The sequence below is a fragment of the Sus scrofa genome, chromosome 9, assembly GCF_000003025.6.
Source record: "Sus scrofa isolate TJ Tabasco breed Duroc chromosome 9, Sscrofa11.1, whole genome shotgun sequence".
NCBI classification, from domain to species: Eukaryota; Metazoa; Chordata; class Mammalia; order Artiodactyla; family Suidae; genus Sus; species Sus scrofa.
In genome coordinates this window covers 1,164,792-1,182,071 of record NC_010451.4, presented here as the reverse complement: position 1 = coordinate 1,182,071, position 17,280 = coordinate 1,164,792, and the positions used below count along the sequence as shown (strand labels likewise).

General features: G+C 50.0%; 1 protein-coding gene across 5 annotated transcripts in view; it reads right to left on the bottom strand.

The window, feature by feature from the left end:
* RIC3 (RIC3 acetylcholine receptor chaperone) overlaps positions 1-17,280 on the bottom strand; it is a 48,959-nt gene that overhangs the window by 1,802 nt on the left and 29,877 nt on the right. For 2 of the 5 annotated variants that reach the window (XR_001298561.2, XR_001298562.2), the window contains exons 5-6: positions 14,126-14,274; positions 1,262-2,805 (exon numbers count right to left, since the gene is read on the bottom strand). Coding sequence is in view for 3 of the 5 variants with exons in the window: in XM_003129394.5 (XP_003129442.3) it covers positions 2,396-2,805; positions 14,126-14,274 (559 nt within the window). In the remaining 2 variants the exon portion in view is untranslated. Of the gene's footprint in view, positions 1-795; positions 2,806-14,125; positions 14,275-17,280 lie in introns of those variants that run through there. The other 3 variants (XM_005667061.3, XM_021062269.1, XM_003129394.5) reach the window with 2 other exon arrangements.

The window sequence follows — 17,280 nt, the reverse complement described above, 5'->3', positions numbered from 1 at the left end:
GCAGCAAGAGCCGTCATGAGGTCTCAGGAATGATTTCCAGAGGCCAGCTTCCCCCAGAGACTAACGTTCCACGGGAAGAGCTGGCGGCCCGATACCCTGCAACCAGCCTCGCTCTCGCAGCGCCTGCACCTGCGTTTCCGTCCCCCGTCCCGTCCCGCCCCGGGCTCCTGTCGAGAGCATCCTTCCTCCTCCGAGCGCATCCCACGAGACCCGCCGCCGCCGCGCAGTTTCCTGCAAGTACTTCAGGCAAAAATGATCTTTCTCTGCGCCCCTAGGGCTCCGGGCCACATCACGGTTACAGCACAAGACCCAGGACGGGGAAAGAAAGCGCCCGCTTACCGGGCGGTTATCGGGAGTGAGCCGGGAGCGAAGCTTTTCCACCGGTGCCGGTGGTCTCACTCAGCCCTCCCCGCTTTGACGGCCCAGCTTTAGAGGCGAGAGCGCCAGGGTTCGGGGGTTCGGGCCAGGTTCTGCAGCTGCAAGAGTCGGGGATGGCGCTGTGATGGACATTTCTCTGCCTACGGAGCCCTTTAGAGTCCACAGTTCATTTAAAAGTCAGCTCCATCAGGCTCGCACATTCCACGGAGTGTTTCATAAGGTGGGGAGCGAGCCTTCACTCCCGCTGCCTCGCTCGCAGCAGTGTCTGCGGAGCGACCAAAGCGAGAGTGTGCTAGAAGGAAACAAATCCTCCTCCAGTGAGGGGATCGGACCCCGAGGCAGAGAGGAGCCTGAGCAGGACGCCAGACCTCCCTCCTGAGTCAACCCTCACTGCGAATAAAGAAAGAACACGGGACATAAGTGACCCAAACAGCAAGGAGCACCTGTGTTATTTTTACCTGCGGCACATGACATTACAGCTAGACTGCAGTTTCACACGGCTAAGAACGTTCTTTACAAGTGAATCAGTGTTGCACACAGACACACACAATGTGCGCTCTACAGACCCCGTCTTCAGCGACCTCTCTGTGGTCGTGAACGAACGAGCACCGCGCAGCAGCAGCTGACACATCGTCTTAATATGATCCTGGACCTGGCGACAACAGCGTGTACTCGTCTCGGTGGGATGTGAACTATCTGCCTGGCCTCCTGCGCAGGCCGGGCACCCTGGGCCTCTGACAGCCAGCCCCGCCCCCCCTGCGTAACTTAATCCCCAAGTCACCCACACTGCAGGGCCGGCTGAGTCGGGGGGGGGGGGGGGGGGGGGGGGGGGGCGTGTCGGCGGAAACTCTCCGGATGAGAAAGTGAATTCGCTCCTCCTTACCCGCCAGAGCACCTCCCGCCTCCAGGAGACGCGTGACAGGTGGCCTCTGGGAAACGGGGCTTTGGGTTGGGTCAGAATCCTCCAGTCCTAACGGACCTCCTACTCCATGCAGCTTTCTCAGGCGGCCCAGCCAGCCGCGCAGGGATAAAGAGCCTCCTACATCGGGTCCCGCGGTTGCCCTGTTGGGCTGGCACGTGGTCCACAAGCTGGGTCCTCGCTTCCGTTTCCAGTCCGTCTGCTGTGAGAACAAATGTCCCCAAGGGCACAACATTCAGAAAGGACCACGTCCACGAGCGGGGCTCCTCCTGTCACTGGCTCCCGGCCTGCCGAGCAGCTCATGGCAGGACTGTCACCCCGGGGCAGGCTTTCCTGAAGCCCCACCTGCCTCCAGCCTTGGCTCTGCAGGGCAAGGACCAAAGGCTCTATCTCACGCTTCCTCTGGCCGCTGAAGACCAGAGGCACAAACGTGCTTCTGGGGCCGGCAGCTCCGTTATAAGCAGAACAGGGATAAAGCGAGCAAGAGATCCAGGCAGTGGCAGAGCAAGAGCGCTCTGCGCGCCTTTTCCGAAGTGCCAAGAACACACGTCTGCGTGGCCTCGTGCTCCTAAAAAGGTGCGAGCAAGGGGCTTCAGCTCAGACAGCAGGGTCTTACCTGCTCTGGCCCCATCACCCCCACAAACAAAACGCTGTCCTCCTGAACCCAGCAGGGCACCAACCTGCTGAAGGCCGCGGAGCAAGGCCTCCGGGACTCTGAAGCGTCGCTCTTGGCAACGGTGGGTCCTCCGCACGAGGAACGCAACGTTTGTCCGCAGGTAAAGCAGGCTGGCCTGGCACGACGCGTCAGGCCTGTGCCCAGAGCCGTCCCCTCTGACACTACAGCAGAGGCAAAGCTACGCGGTGCATCACCGCCGACGGGGGAGGGGCGGGAAAGGAGTGAGGCCGTCGGGCGTCCGTGCTCATGTCCGCGGTGTTTACGGGGACAGCTGTGTCAGCACCAGGAGGACACAGGAGAGCCATCGCAGGGGCCTGGCCGGCGATGACACGTGGACACGGACAGGGGCGCTGGGTGCAGGGGGCGCTGGGAGCGGACGGGTCACAGGGACTGAGCAGCAGACACCCCCACCCCGGCTGCTTTCACTCCGAGCCCTGGGGGCTCCGCCTCCTCAGCGCGCCCCCCACACAGGCCCTGGCAGCCCCGATGCCCGGCTCTTCGCGGGCGCCTTCCTCCCGCTCGCTGGGACCGTCTGCGCCGAACCCAGCGTGCTCTGCCAGGACCGCGGGGTCCTCCTGGGCAGGAAAACAGCAGGAACAGGTTTCCGGCCGGGGGCCGCCTGGGGCGGCGGCGCCGTCCTCCGGGGCTCTGGGCTTGGCTGGCATCTCCCGACCCAGGCGGCCCGCCTCCTCTTCTTCCGGCAGCTCCATTCTTTCAGCGATTTCCTCGGCGGAGGGCTCCTGGGGGTCGGGGAAATCCACCAGGATGGTTTCGGGCCGACGCCTGACCCCATCGGAAAGGTCGTGAATCGGATAAGTCTCTTCAGGGTAACCTGGAGAAAAAACGGCACGGAGTCTTACCACAATGTCACTGCCACCTAAATAAAGTGTGAGGCTCGGGACGCTTCTCAGACTGCAGCCGTCCCACCCCAGCAAAGATCGCGGAGCTGGCCCGACCGCCGTGCCGTCCCCTGGGAAGGCTCGGGGCCAGCGGGCTGGCCCCCAGCTCCCCGACATACAGACGCCTCCACTGGAAACCCCTTCTCAAGTGCAGGGTGCTTGGGGCAGGGGCTGAGTCTCACACCTTGAGCTTCGGCAGGGTGAAGATGGAGCCTCAGTTTGAAAGGAAAGTGACCAACACCAGACGGCGCGAGCGCGGCTCCGGCCAGTGTTTATCAGTTCTACTCGGAACCACGGCCACATCTTCCAGGGGAGTGGGGTGGACGCTGAGCTCCTTAAAAAGTACACCACAAAGCCTTCTACTCATCAAGGCAACTGAAATGGCCTGAGCCAGACCCGCCCGGGACCCCGAAGGACAGGCCGCCTCTGCAGACGACAGAGCTCCCACTGCCATCCTGTCCTCACCAAAGGGGCAAAAGCAGACAACAGCCTGGTAAACAAGTCCCAGCAACGCTAACGAGAACGGAGGAAACGCTGCCAAACTGAAGGACGGAATGAACTCAGCCTGCGTCAGCCAAGCCGAGCCGCAGAGGAGCTGCGCCGGGGCTCCTGGGCCGCGGCTCCGGGGCCGGGGCTCCAGGCCAGGCCGGGGCTGGCGACTGCGGCCCCGCTCACGGCACCACGTGAGGCCCGAGACCCCACAGCCAGGTGCACGTTATGCTGACTGGCAGCCTCCACCCTACCGTGAGCCATCTTTCGGTCTACAGATTCTGAAAAGCAGGGCTCACTGTGGTGCCACGTGGAGTATCGAGAGACATCTTACAACACTGATATTCAGGAAAAGAGAAACCAGCAAGAGTCCTGCAGACTCACTGGGACATTGGACAGACACAAGTTCTGAAAGGAAAACGAACCACCTAGAATCCCACCACGGATGACACCTTGCCGGGTCCTGCTGGCTTTTTGCCCTATGCAGACACGTCTTCCCCTCTTTTGACGAAGACGTGCCCGCTGTGTGCAAGCGTACCCGGCCCTTCTCAACGTCACCGGGCACGCGAGAGCTGGCTGCAGACACGGCCCACAGCCCACACACGTCCTGCGCCTTTTCTAGGAGACAGTCAGAGCCTCTCCGGGCTTCCGCCGTACGTCACACGTGCAGGTGTGTGAATAAAAATCCACGTCCACCTCCCCAGTTCCTCAAGACAGACTTCGGAAACGCGGACACTAGACCAAAGGGAACGGACATTTTAAAAGCCTTTTTTACACTCTGCCAAGTTGCTTTCCAGAAGAATGATAGAAATTTTCAGTCCTACCAGGGACGGAGGAAAGTGCCCGTCTCATTAGATCCTCGCCAGGGCTGACGGCCTCATGCCAGCGTCGGGCCAGTGCCGTCCTTCGTTCCCGGGCTGAACTCACTGCGGTCGGAAGGCTAGCAGAGGGCAGCGTAGCTACTCAAGGCCTCACAGTCTCCCCAGCCAAGGGCGGAGGCGGCCGGGGCTCTGCTTGCTGGTCAGCTCCTTGCCACCCAAGGCTGACGGGAAGGCCGTCTGTGGGCAGGTTGCTGCCTTCTCCCCACACCGAGAGCAAAGCTTGCTTTTGGACTCTTCCGTGGTTGTCTGCTTTGGGTTCAGAGGGGAAAGCCTACTGAGGAAAATTAAATACGACTCACAGCCCTGCTCCAGTAGCCTCGTCGGCCAACAGACTCGAGACCTTCATTAAGCAGATGAGCAAGCAACAGAACTCACTGGTCCTAAGAGGACATCAAACCAGGAGAACCAAACTCAAGCCCACTCTGGGGAGCGCCCCAACACAAAGTCACTGCCGGAGCTCCCACTGAGGCATGGTGGGTTATGAACCTGACTGCAGAGGTGCGGGTTTGAGCCCGGGCCAGGGGCAGTGGGGGAAAGGCTCCAGGGTTGCCACAGCTGCAGCGTAGGGTTCAATTCCTGGCCCAGGAACCTCCATGTGCTGCGGGTGCAGCCAAAAAATTTAAAAAAAAAGTCAATGTAGAAACAGGAGCTGATGTCCATGAGCTTACAATGAAATTCCCCGTGATACTCAACAGGTTACTGCACTGATAAAACCAACAGCCTTCAATGTAACAAGGGAACAAACAGGACAGAAAAGAGCTGTAGGCCAAAGTGGGCGTGACTGAGAATCCAATTAATATCCCAGAAGTTCAAGGGAAGGAATTCTCCTAGAACAAAGAGGACAGATGGAAATTACGAGAAAACACACAGGCTGCTTAGAAGATCCATCTGAGATCCAATCTCGGAATTACTAGAATTCTACAACGAGATGACAGAGTAGACCAAATGGAAGCAAAAATCAAAGCGATTATCAAAGATTCTCTACCTGAAAGAAGACTCAAGTCTTCGGATGGAAAGAATCACTGACCGCTGGAGTAAAAGTATTTACTACCCACACATGAACACACACGCAGACTGGGAGTTCTAGTGCGGCTCAGCAGGTTAAGGATCTGATACTGTCACTGCAGAGGCTCAGATCGCTGCTGTGGCACAGGTCTGATTCCTGGCCTGGGAGCGTCTACATGCTGCGGGTGCGACCAAAAAGATGCACACACAAATATGTGCTGATGAACGTGTATACACTCAAGTTTTTAAGCATAAAAAGAATACAAATTTCCAGACAGAAAACAAAAAAAAAACTAAGCTACCTAGCTAACAGGCTGCCCACTGAGAAAAGGAATCAGACTGGGAGAAGATTTGTTATTTTCAACATCAAATGAAAGGATAAAATGCAGCAGTGTTTCTTCTAAGACTAAAAGGGGAAGTGGCATGATCATATTTGATACCCAACCCATTATCTGTATAAAGTGAAAACTGCTATGTACAGTTACTCCGAAGTGTATCATTCTATAGGGGGATGGGAGAGGAACTTAAGCACCGATATAAAAATTGGTCAACAATTTAAATTCAAGAAAGAAGACACGGTATACAAGAAAGTGAAATCAGTAGGAATTACCAGTGTAAAGTAAATAATTATTAATACTGTGGTTAGACATTTAATGCCATTGTTAAGAAATACTTCCAACAGAAAAGGCTAATATTTTCACAAGTTAACAACACTTGTAGCTAAAACTATACATAATTTCAATAAAACCTAATCTGCAGGGAGAAGATAAATGTGATAAAGAGTTGCAATCTGGAAGATGACAAAGGAATTCCAATTTTCATTTCACTGATTACTAGTGAGAATTAAATACTTTTTCTTCTATTTTGTAACTAGGCACCCTTTTTTTTTCTTTCTGCACTACCTGTCTAGGCTTCTTTCGCTGATATCAGTCATGTTTGTTACAAATATTTTTCCAGTTCGGTATTAGCCTTGAAAACCACGAGTCTTTGATCTCCAGAAGGTGAAACTTTTACGTATTCAAGTTACACTATCCTTCCCTTATAATTTCTTGCAGCTGCTTTTATAAACTCATTTCTTTGTCATTTTTTTTTTAAGGGCCACACCTGCAGCATTTGGAGGTTCCCAGGCTAGGGGTCCAATCAGAGCTGTAGCCGCCGGCCTGCACCACAGCCACAGCCACGCAGGATCCGAGCCGCGTCTGCGACCTACACCACAGCTCACAGCAACGCCGAATCCTTAACCCATGAAGCAAGGCCAGGGATCAGACCCGCAACCTCATGGTTCCTAGTCAGATTCGTTTCTCCTGCACCACAGTAGGAACTCCTGAACTTTTTATTGTTTACTGTAAAACTACTAGAGTGCACCAGCGAATTTGGTAAAGTTTTGCAGGATACAAATAATAAACAGAAATCTCTCTTGCTGTTGCTGGTTTTTTGTTTTGTTTTTCTGCTTTTTAGGGCAGCACCTTCTGCATATGGAGGTTCCCAGATGAAGGGTTGACTCGGAACTGCAGCTGCTGGCTATACCACGGCCACAGCAACATGGGATCTTAGCCGAGTCTGCAACCTACACCACAGCTCACAGCAACACCAACCCTTAACCCATGAAGCGAGGCCAGGGATTGAACCCGCGTCCTCATGGATACTACTAGAGTTCATAACTTCTGAGTGACAACGGGAACCCTGATGTTGGTTTTTTGGTGTTTTTTGTTTTGTTTTGTTTTGTTTTGTTTGCTTTTTTTGGCTGTGCCCACAGCATGCAAAAGTTTCCCAAGCCAGGGATCAAACCTGAGCCACAGCAGTGACCCAAGACAAGGCAGTGACAATGCTGGATCCTTAACCACTAGGTTACCAGGGAACTCCAGTGCACAGAAATCTGTTGCATTTCTATGCACTGAAAATGAAAAGATCAGAAGAGAAATTAGGAAACAGTTCCATTTACTATCACATTAAAAAGAATAAAATACTCAGGAATAAACCCACCTAAGGAGGCAAAAGACCTGTACTCTGAAAAGAGTAAGCACTGATGAAAGAAAAGAAAAACGACACAAACAGTTGGAAGGTTTATACCATGTTCTTGGGTTGGAAGCATCACTACTGTCGAAACGAATTCATCACTCAAGGAAATCTACAGACTCAGTGCAATCCTTATCAAATTACAAATGGCATTGTTCACAGCACCAGAACAAAAAAATTTTAAATTTGTATGGAAAAGCAAAAGACCCCAAATAGCCAAAGCAATCCTGAGAAAGAAAAACAGAACTGGAGGAAGAAGGCTCCTTGACTTCAGGCTATACCACAAACATACAGTCATCAAAACAGCAAGGTACCAGCATAAAAACAGAAATATAGATCAATGCAACAGGGTAGAAAGCCCAGAAATAAACCCAAGCGCCTACAGTCAACACATCTATGACGAAGGAGGCGAGAATACACAACGGAGGAAAAGAGTCTTCAATGAGTGGTGCTAGGAGAACTGGGTGGCTACATGTAAGAGAATGAAATGAGAACACTCTCTGACACCATACATAAAAATGAAGTCAGGAGTTCCTGTCGTGGCGCAGTGGTTAACGAATCCGACTAGGAACCATGAGGTCGCGGGTTCGGTCCCTGCCCTTGCTCAGTGGGTTAATGATCCGGCGTTGCCGTGAGCTGTGGTGTAGGTTGCAGACGCGGCTCGGATCCCGCGTTGCTGTGGCTCTGGCGTAGGCCAGTGGCTACAGCTCCGATTCAACCCCTAGCCTGGGAACCTCTATATGCCGCGGGAGCACCCCAAGAAATGGCAAAAAGACAAAAAAAAAAAAAAAAAAAAAAAGTCAAAATGGGATTAAAGACCTAAATATAAGACTGGATACTATAAAACTCAGAGGAACACACAGGCAGAACACTGGACATAAACCACAGCAATATCTTTTCAGATCCACCTCCAAGAGTAGTGAAAATAAAAGCAAAAATAAACAAAAGGGACCTAATTAAACTTAAAAGCTTTTGCACAGCAAAGAAAGCCATAAACAAAACGAAAAGATAACCGACAGAGTGGGGGAAATCTTTGCAAATGAAGTGACCAACAAGGGATTAATCTCCAAAGCAGCTCATGCAGCTCTATAAAAAACAAACATACGGACAAACCAAAAACTCAATCAAAAATGGGGAGAAGATCTAAATACACATTTTTCCAAAGAAGACATAGAGATGGCCAAAATGCACATGAAAAGATGCTCAACATCACTAATTATTAGAGAAATGGAAATCAAAATTACAAAGAGGTATCACCTCACACCTGTCAGAATGGCCATCACCAAAAAGCCCAGAAACAATAAATGCTGGAGAAGGTGCAGAGAAAAGGGAGCCCTCCTGCACTGTTGGTGGGAATGTAAACTGGTACAACTAGTATGGAGAACCCCATGGAAGTTCCTTAAAAAACTAAAAACAGAACTACCACATGATCCAGCAATCCCACTCCCAGGTATCTATCTGGAGAAAACCCTACTTTGAAAAGATACATGCTCCCCAATGTTCTGAAGCACTACTTATAATAGCCAAGACATGGAAGCAACTTAAATGTCCATCAGCAGATGAATGGATAAAGATGTGGTGTATATATATACAAAGGAATATTATTCAACCATAAAAAAGAATGAAATAATGCCATATACAGCAACATGGATGGACCCAGAGATTCTTATACTAAGTGAAGTCAGTCAGACAGACAGATACCATATGCTATCACTTACATGTGCAATCTTAAAAAATGATTCAAACGAACTTATATACAAAACAGAAATAGACTCATAGACTTCAAAAACAAACTTATGGTTACCAAAGGGGAAAGGTGGGGGTGGGGAGGGATAAATTAGGAGTTTAGGATTTAACATATACGAACGTATATGTTAGTACACATATAGTTAGTGTGAAACTAACTGTAACTAACATAGTTATACCATGTTAGTATAACACATTTCACTACTATATATGAAATAACCAACAAGGATCTACGGTACAGCACGGGGAACTCTATTCAGTATTCTGCAATAGCTTCTATGGGAAAGAATCTGAAAATGAATCACTTTGCTGTACACCTGAAACTAACGCAGCGTTGTAAATCAACTACACTCCAATATAAAATTTAAAAATTTCTCAAAAGGATTCCTCAGGGTTTTCTATGTAGGCAATCATGTGATCTGCAAATAGGAGGGGTTTTCTTTCTCCCTTTTTAGTGCGTATGCTTTTTACTTCCTCTACATGCCTCATTGCACTACTGAGAACTTTTAGTTCTATTCTGAATAAAAGTAGTCATCCTTGCCTGTTTCCAGTCTTCGGGAGAAAGCATTCATTATTCACCATTAAATATCATGTTAGCTGTAGATTTTTATAGATTCTCTTCATCAAGTTAAAGAATTTCCCCTCTATTCCTATTTTTCTGAGAGTTTTTTAGGAACAGATCATGCATTGCTTTTATGCTCAAGAAGCTTTTTCCTGCTAAAGAGCCGGTACAGGAGTTCCCTGGTGGCCTACTAGTTAAGGATTCAACATTGTCACTGCTGTGGCTTGGGTTTGATCCTTGGCCTGGGAACTTTAGCATACCATGGGTGTGGCCAAAAAAGAAAAAAAGTTAAAAACAAAACAAAACAAAACAAAAACCAAGAGCCAGTACACATTTACAAGCAGTTTTCCTTCTTTTCTTCCTCCTTCCTTTTTGGTTGTGCCAGTGGTGTGCAGAAGTTCTCTGGCCAGGGATCGAACCCACGCCTCAGCAGCAACCTGAGCCACAACAGTGACAGAGAGTATCCCTGGAAAACTCCACCCAACGCTTAAGGAATAATAGACAAACTCTTTCAGACTCTTGCAGAATTTCCTACACAAACTCTTCCAGAAAATAAAAGAAGGAATGCACACAATGCATTTAACATGGCTGGCAGCACTCTGAAATCAAAACCAAAGACATTATAGGAAAGGAAAACTACAGACAAATATCCCTCATAAACACAGAAATAAAAAACCCTTAGCAAGTTGAATCTAGTCATATAGATACATATAATTATTATAAAATAAGGTTTATCCCAGGAATGTAAAGTTGTTTAAATGTTTTTTAAAAATGTAATTCACCATATTAATTAAAACAGAAAAATATGATTATCTCAGTAACAAAAAATATTCATAAAAATTCAATACCCATTCATGATGAAAAACTCTCAGTAAATTAAGACTAGGCAGAAGCTTCCTCAACCTGAAAAAAAAAATTCATGAAAAATCAAGAGTTCACATCATACTAATGGAGAATATGTGATTACCTTCACACCTAATATCAGGAAAGCAAGGATGTCTGCTTTCCCTGCTTCTATTCAAACTGCAGTAGGAGATCCTAGCCAGTGCAATAAGGCAAGAAAAATAAAAGCTCTACAGACTGAAAAGAAGTAAAACTGTCCTTATTCATAAACAATTTGAAACTCCTACATAAAAAGTTTTAAGAAATTTAATCCTAAGAAATATTAAAAAGAAAAAAAAAGAAAGAGAAGCCACTAGAACTAAGTGTGTTCAGGCAAGTTGCAGGATATAAAAGCAAATACAAAATACAAAAATAAATTGTGTTTCTATACAAATAACAAACAATTTAAAAGTTTTAAATATCGCTTATGATATAAAACATGCACTTTAAGAATAAATTTACAAGACATGTGCAAGACCTATATGCTGAAAACTATAAAACATTGCCGAGAAATTAAAAATCTAAATAAATGGAGAGATAAAATGTTCATGGATTGAAGATTCAATATTGTCATGATGTTTTCTGAATTGATCTAAAGATTCAATGTAATGCAAATCAAAATCCCCTTGGGCTTTTTTTGTAGAAACTGACACACGATTCTAAACTTACCTGAAAATGTGAAGGGTCTGGAATTACCATAATAATTATGAAAATAACATAGTTGAAGAACTTGTGCTATCTGATTGTAAGATAAAGTAAAGAAACAGTGATAAAGACATTGTAGGAGTTCCCGTCGTGGCGCAGTGGTTAACGAATCCGACTAGGAACCATGAGGTTGCGGGTTCAGTCCCTGCCCTTGCTCAGTGGGTTAAGGATCTGGCGTTGCCCTGAGCTGCGGTGTAGGTTGCAGACGCGGCTCGGATCCCACGTTGCTGTGGCTCTGGTGTAGGCCAAAGGTTACAGCTCTGATTTGACCCCTAGCCTGGGAACCTCCATATGCCGCGGGAGCGGCCCAAGAAATAGCAAAAAGACAAAAAACAAAACAAAACAAACAAAAAAGACATTGTGATATTGGTCTAAGTACAGACAGATCAATGGAACAGGAAAACTAGTCTAAAACAGGCCCCATACGTACAGAGTCAACTGATTCTTCATCTTCCAAGAGTGAGGGATGGTTGATTTTCCACCAACCCACCAAGGTACTTAAATGTAGCAAAATAAGCTGGACCAAGAGGATTGTCAATATGGAAAAAAATTAACTTCAGTCCTGCTATCGCACACGACATGCAAAACTAACTCAAAATGGATCAACAGGCCTAAATGTAAGAGCTAAACCCATTGAATTTCTAGAAGAAAACAGAGGAGTTAGGTAAACTTTGAGTTAGGTAAAGATTTCTTAAACACAAACAAAGAGAATGAATCATAAAAGAGAAAATATTTTCCTTGGAGAAACGTCTGTTTACATCTTCTGCCCATTTACCAATTCGGTTTTTTTTTGTTGATGAGTCGTATGAGTTGTCTGTATATTTTGCAGATTAAGCCCTCAGCCGTATGTTCATAGTAGCATTATTCACAACACCCAAGACATGGAAAAAACCTAAATGTCCATCGACAGATAAGTGGATTAAGAAGATGGAATATTATACAGTCATAAAAAGAACGAAATAATGCCATTTGCAGCAACACAGATGCAACTAGAGACTCATACTAAGTGAAGTAAGTCAGAAAGACAAAGACAAATACCATATGATGTCACATATGTGGAATCTCAAGTATGGCACAAATGAACCTATCTACAAAACAAACAGATTCACAGACACAGAGAACAAACCTGTGGTTGCCAGGGGAGAGGGGGGAGGAGTGGGGTGAAGGGGGAGTTTGGGGTTGGTAGATGCAAACTATCACATTTAGAATGGACGAGGGCCTGCCGTACAGCACAGGGAATTACATTAATCTCCTGGGAGAGAACATGATGGGAGGCAGTCAAGAAAGATGATGGGTGTGTATACACATATTTACGGAAGACTGGGTCACTTTGCTGTACAGCAGAAAATGGCCAAACACTCTAAATCAACTTTACCATAAAACTTTGTAATCAAACATTAAAACTTCAATAAAACTTTATAAAATGGAAAAAAGGAGTTTCCCTCATGGCTCAGTGGTTAACGAACCCTACTAGTATCTGTGGGGAAGGGGGTTAAGGATCTGGCATCGCCATGAGCTGGGGTGTAGGTGACAGACTCTGCTCAGATTCCACGTGGCTGTGGCTGTGGTTTAGCTCTGATGCGACCCCTAGCCTGGGAACCTCCATGTGCTGTGGGTGCAGCCCTAAAAAGACAATTAAAAATTAAAAAAAAAAAAGAGAGAGAGAGAGAAAATGATAAACTGGGTTTCATCTCTCTGAAATGATAAACTGAACTTCTGCTCTCTGAAAGATGCCACTAAGAAATTAAAAAGGCAAGCCACAGATTAGGAGAAAATATTTGCAAAATTCATAACTGACAGCGCACATCCAGAATATAGAGGGAACTCTTGCAACTCGATAAGAACACAACCAACTCAATTAAGAAAGTGAGAAACAACGTGAACAAACACTGCACCAACGACACACAGATGTCAAGTAAGAGTTTAAAAAAACGTTCAACATGATTCGTCACTAGGGAAATGCAGGCTAAAGTCACGACTGAGATACCACCACGCACTTACGAAAACAGCTAAAACTAAAAAGACTAACAAATCCAAGCCTCACCGAGGACGTGGAGTGGCTGCAATTCTCACACATTTCACGTGGGAAGGCGAAACAGCAGAGCCGCTTTTGAAAACAAGTTGACAGTTTCTAATCAAGTCGAATACACACACTTATAAAACCCAGAAACCTCGTTCTAGCTATGTACCCAAACAAACACAAATATATGTTCCAACAAAACTTGTATGCAAAACTTCATAGCAGGAGTTCCCGTCAGGGCTCGGCGGAAACGAATCTGACTAGCATCCAGGAGGCTGCAGGTTCAATCCCTGGCCTTGCTCAGTGGGTTAAGGATCCACCACTGCCCTGAGCTATGGTGTACGCCACAGACTCCGATTTAGCCCCTAGCCTGGGAACTTTCATATGCCGTGGGTACAGCCCTAAAAAGCCAAAAAAAAAAAAAAATTTCACACCGGCTTGATTCGTAATAATTGCTCAAAGCTGGAAAGACCCCAGTGTGCCTCGCCTCAACTGGAAAACGGGGAACAAGCTGTGGTGGACCAGCCAACAGGAGAGCCCCTCGCTATTGTGGCGACAGAGCGCTGGGATACGCTCGACACGCCAAGCCCCCGCGTGATGCGCTCACCCAACAGAGCAGAAACGAAAGAGCGCCCGCGGCACGACCCCTCGTAGCAGAAAAGGCAGAGCTACAGGGACAGAAACCAGGTCCGCTGGTGCCGGGGCAGGAGGAGGGATCCGCAGCACGGGGAGGGGGCCTTCTCGGACGAAGGAAATGTCCTCGCCACATCCTGACGGCAGGGCGGCGACACAGCTGTGCACAGCCGTCAAACCCACCCAGCCACACTCTTACAACGGGTGAATCCGCTGTACACACACTCTCCCTCAGCAACAAAGCCGATGTCTCCAAAGTCTGTGCGACCCTCTTCCGGGCTGACGTCGAGCAAAGACGCACGCAGACGCTTTACCTTCCCAGTCCTCCGTGGGAGAGGCCTCCTCGGCTTCCTGCTCCGGGGTGGGTCTGTCAATGAGTCGCCCTTCTCTCATGACCCTGGTGATTTCTCGGAGCTGATGCAGCAGCCGCTTTTCTTGGTCAGAAGTCACAGTCTGTGCTCTGCTGAGAAACATCGGACAATCCAGCCAGTTAGTGGTAAACACTCCTGGGCAATGAATACACACACCGCCATCTGCCTGGATCCTAGCGTCTAATCTGCCTGGGGTCGAGAATAGGAAATTCAACAGCAACAAATACCTACTCTGGGCACTGATCCCAGAGCTGCACAGCTGAGGCCTAGTTCCATGTTCTGATTCGGCAAGTGGGGAAACTAAGGCCCAGAATAGATGAGGCAGCTGTCCAAGGGCCCAGAAGTTTAACGTCAGTCCCGGGACAAGACCCCCCGTCTCAGCCCTCAGCCAGTGCCCCTTCAGCAGAGCCGCTGCCTGCCCCCCCCCACCCCCCGGGAGGCACTCTTCCCACTTACTGCAAGCACCCTCCTCTGAAGTTGGATCAAAACACTGTGCCATTAGCCTCAACGAGGGAAAAATATGCCAGCCCTAGGATTCCCAGGTTGAATGTGCTTGTGCAGAAATAAAGTAAAATTTAAGAGCTGGAGCACTGTGACAAGTCATCTGGACCAGAGAACCCGGGGGACCGAGGCTCCTGGAAGGGAAGCCACACCTCCAGCCACATGGCTAGTGAATGCTGCCGCGCTACCTAAAACGAACGTCTCTGACCTCTGGGGGGGTTGTTTGTTTATGTTTGGGGGCTGCACCCGTTGCACAGGGAAGCTCCTGGGCCAGGGATCAAACCCGAATGCCAGCAGTGACCACACCAGATCCTCAACCCGCCAAGTTGCCAGGGAGCTCTCGTGTGTGCTGCTCTGACGGTGTGAACTCCCGAGGCACCGCGCTCGGGTTACCCAGCTCAGAAAAGCCGGGTGCGTGTCCTGACTCAGCTGTGTGGCTCTGGGGAAATGCCCACCCGAGGAAGGGGAGGCCCAGGGCCCGGAGGGACCGTGAGCGGGCGGCCCTGCACCACGCCAACGGGAGGCAAGGCCTCTCCGAAGCCTGGGCGCTGTGTGCCCCGGGACGGCGGCTGCCCGGGGAGCAGGATCCAGCAGAGGCTCCTCCCTCTCCTCCTCGACCCCCAACGCGCTCGAAGTCACTGCGATGCCGGGAAGGAGCAACGCGCACGGACCACCAGCCTCACGCAGGCGGCCTGAGTCCCACGGGCAACCTACCCCGCGCGGCGGCCCCTGCGCCCCAGCGGGAGGAGGCGAGGGCTTCTCTCGCCAACACGCAGTCGGTAACCGGAAAATGCAGATGCGACAGTTCTACAGACCTCGGTGTGGGGAGACAGGACCCCACGAGCTCCCCGTTTCCTCCACCAACCGGCCTCGAAGCCGTGAGCCGAGAAGCCCGTGTGCACCAGGGGCTGGACAGCTGCCTCCGCCCGAGTCACCCGGCAGACGGCACGTCTGTTCCACAGGCCCTGATTCTTCCCGTGACAACCGCCCGCTTCGCTGGAGGCTTCCGGGGCCGCGAGGGCGTCCCTAGCCGAGAGCCCGTGCCTGTCCCGACAGGGCACACGTGTCCCCGCTCTGGACCGTACTCAGCACATTCTGACTTGCGCTGAGTGGAGCAGTCTTGTCGGCTCCCTAACTCGTGGAAAATCGTAGTGAAAAGAGGGATGGGTGGGCTGGGAAACGCAGAAACCGACAAGAGGGGCTTGCCTCGAGGATTCCAGAGTACAGTGTCCTGGAGGGCACTCGGTGTCCGCCTCCCCTCTCCCGAATCTCCTGCAACGAGCACGCACACGACACCCGCCTCGCCTGCTGACAGCTCCTGGAGGGCAGCGATGCTTCCCCGCGCAGCGCCCAGGCGCAGCGCCATGAGCGCTGGAAGTCTCGAGAGTGTTACTCTGACGGTCCCCGTTTTCCCCCAGCTCCCTGAAAGCTGGCTTCCGCTCCACCACTTAACCAACACCTGGGAAAATCATCACTGGGGCCTTTCCTCTCAAGGCCAGAGTCTTTTTCTCCCATTTCGTTCTCTTGACTTCTCTGTGCTGGGCGCCACCCTCGCCTGGAAGAGGCCTCCTCCCCGGGCTACTGAGACAGTCGTCTTCCTCCCACTTACCTAACCCTTTCCTGCATCTTCGCTCCTGGCCCATCTCCCTACTCCCACCTCTAAAACCTGGTTTTCCGGAGAGCTCGGTTGGAGGACCGCCCATCTCCAGCCCTGCAGGCGTGCTCTCAGGAAGCCAGCCAGCGGCACAGTAAGCCGTCACCTCTACAAAGATGAGGCCGCCCTGGCCTCGCCACATTCCAGCTGCTTCCTGGGCATTTCCCCCGGGGGCCTTGCCCTTACAAAACGAAGTTAATCTTAATTTCATCCTTCAAAACTACGTCCGGGGAGTTCTCTTCGTGGCTCAGTGGTTAACGAACCCGACTGGGATCCCTGAGGATGCGGGTTCCATCCCTGGCCTTGCTCAGTGCGTTAAGGATCCGGCGTTGCTGAGATGTAGGTGGAGTAGGTCACAGATGCGACTTGGATCTGGCGTGGCGGTGCCTCTGGTGCAGGCCGGCAGCTGTAGCTCTGATTGGACCCCTAGCCTGGGAACCTCCATATGCCACGAGTACAGCCCTAAGAAGCAGAAAAACAAACAAAAAACAACCATGTCCTAGTTGGTCCAGAGTCCTGAGCAGCTGCATGAAGAGGTGAGCAAGGTGAGGTGGGGTACAGCAATTCCAAGGCGTTAGAAAAAGGAAAGGTCAAGCTGGGGGATAATTCCTCAGACTTCGGAATACGCTGCAAACCCAGAGGACTCGAGTTCAAGTTCTGGATCCAGGAGTTAAATAAAACACAGAATGCAAGAGTTTCTTACAACACCTTCCATGAGGAGAACAGCAATCGGAGCAGCCGGAGTGCCGGCCATCGGTAAGACGCGCCCCGAAGTCGGGTGCTCTCACCTTCCCCACGGCCGGGTGACTTCCAAGCCCGTGTCCTTTGCTGGGACCGCGATGCCCAGATTTCCTGCTGTTGTTGTAGGACACCACACACAGAAGTTCTGGCGGCATCTCAGCCACATTCGAAGCCGAACTCGTGATCCCCGCATCCCAAAGCC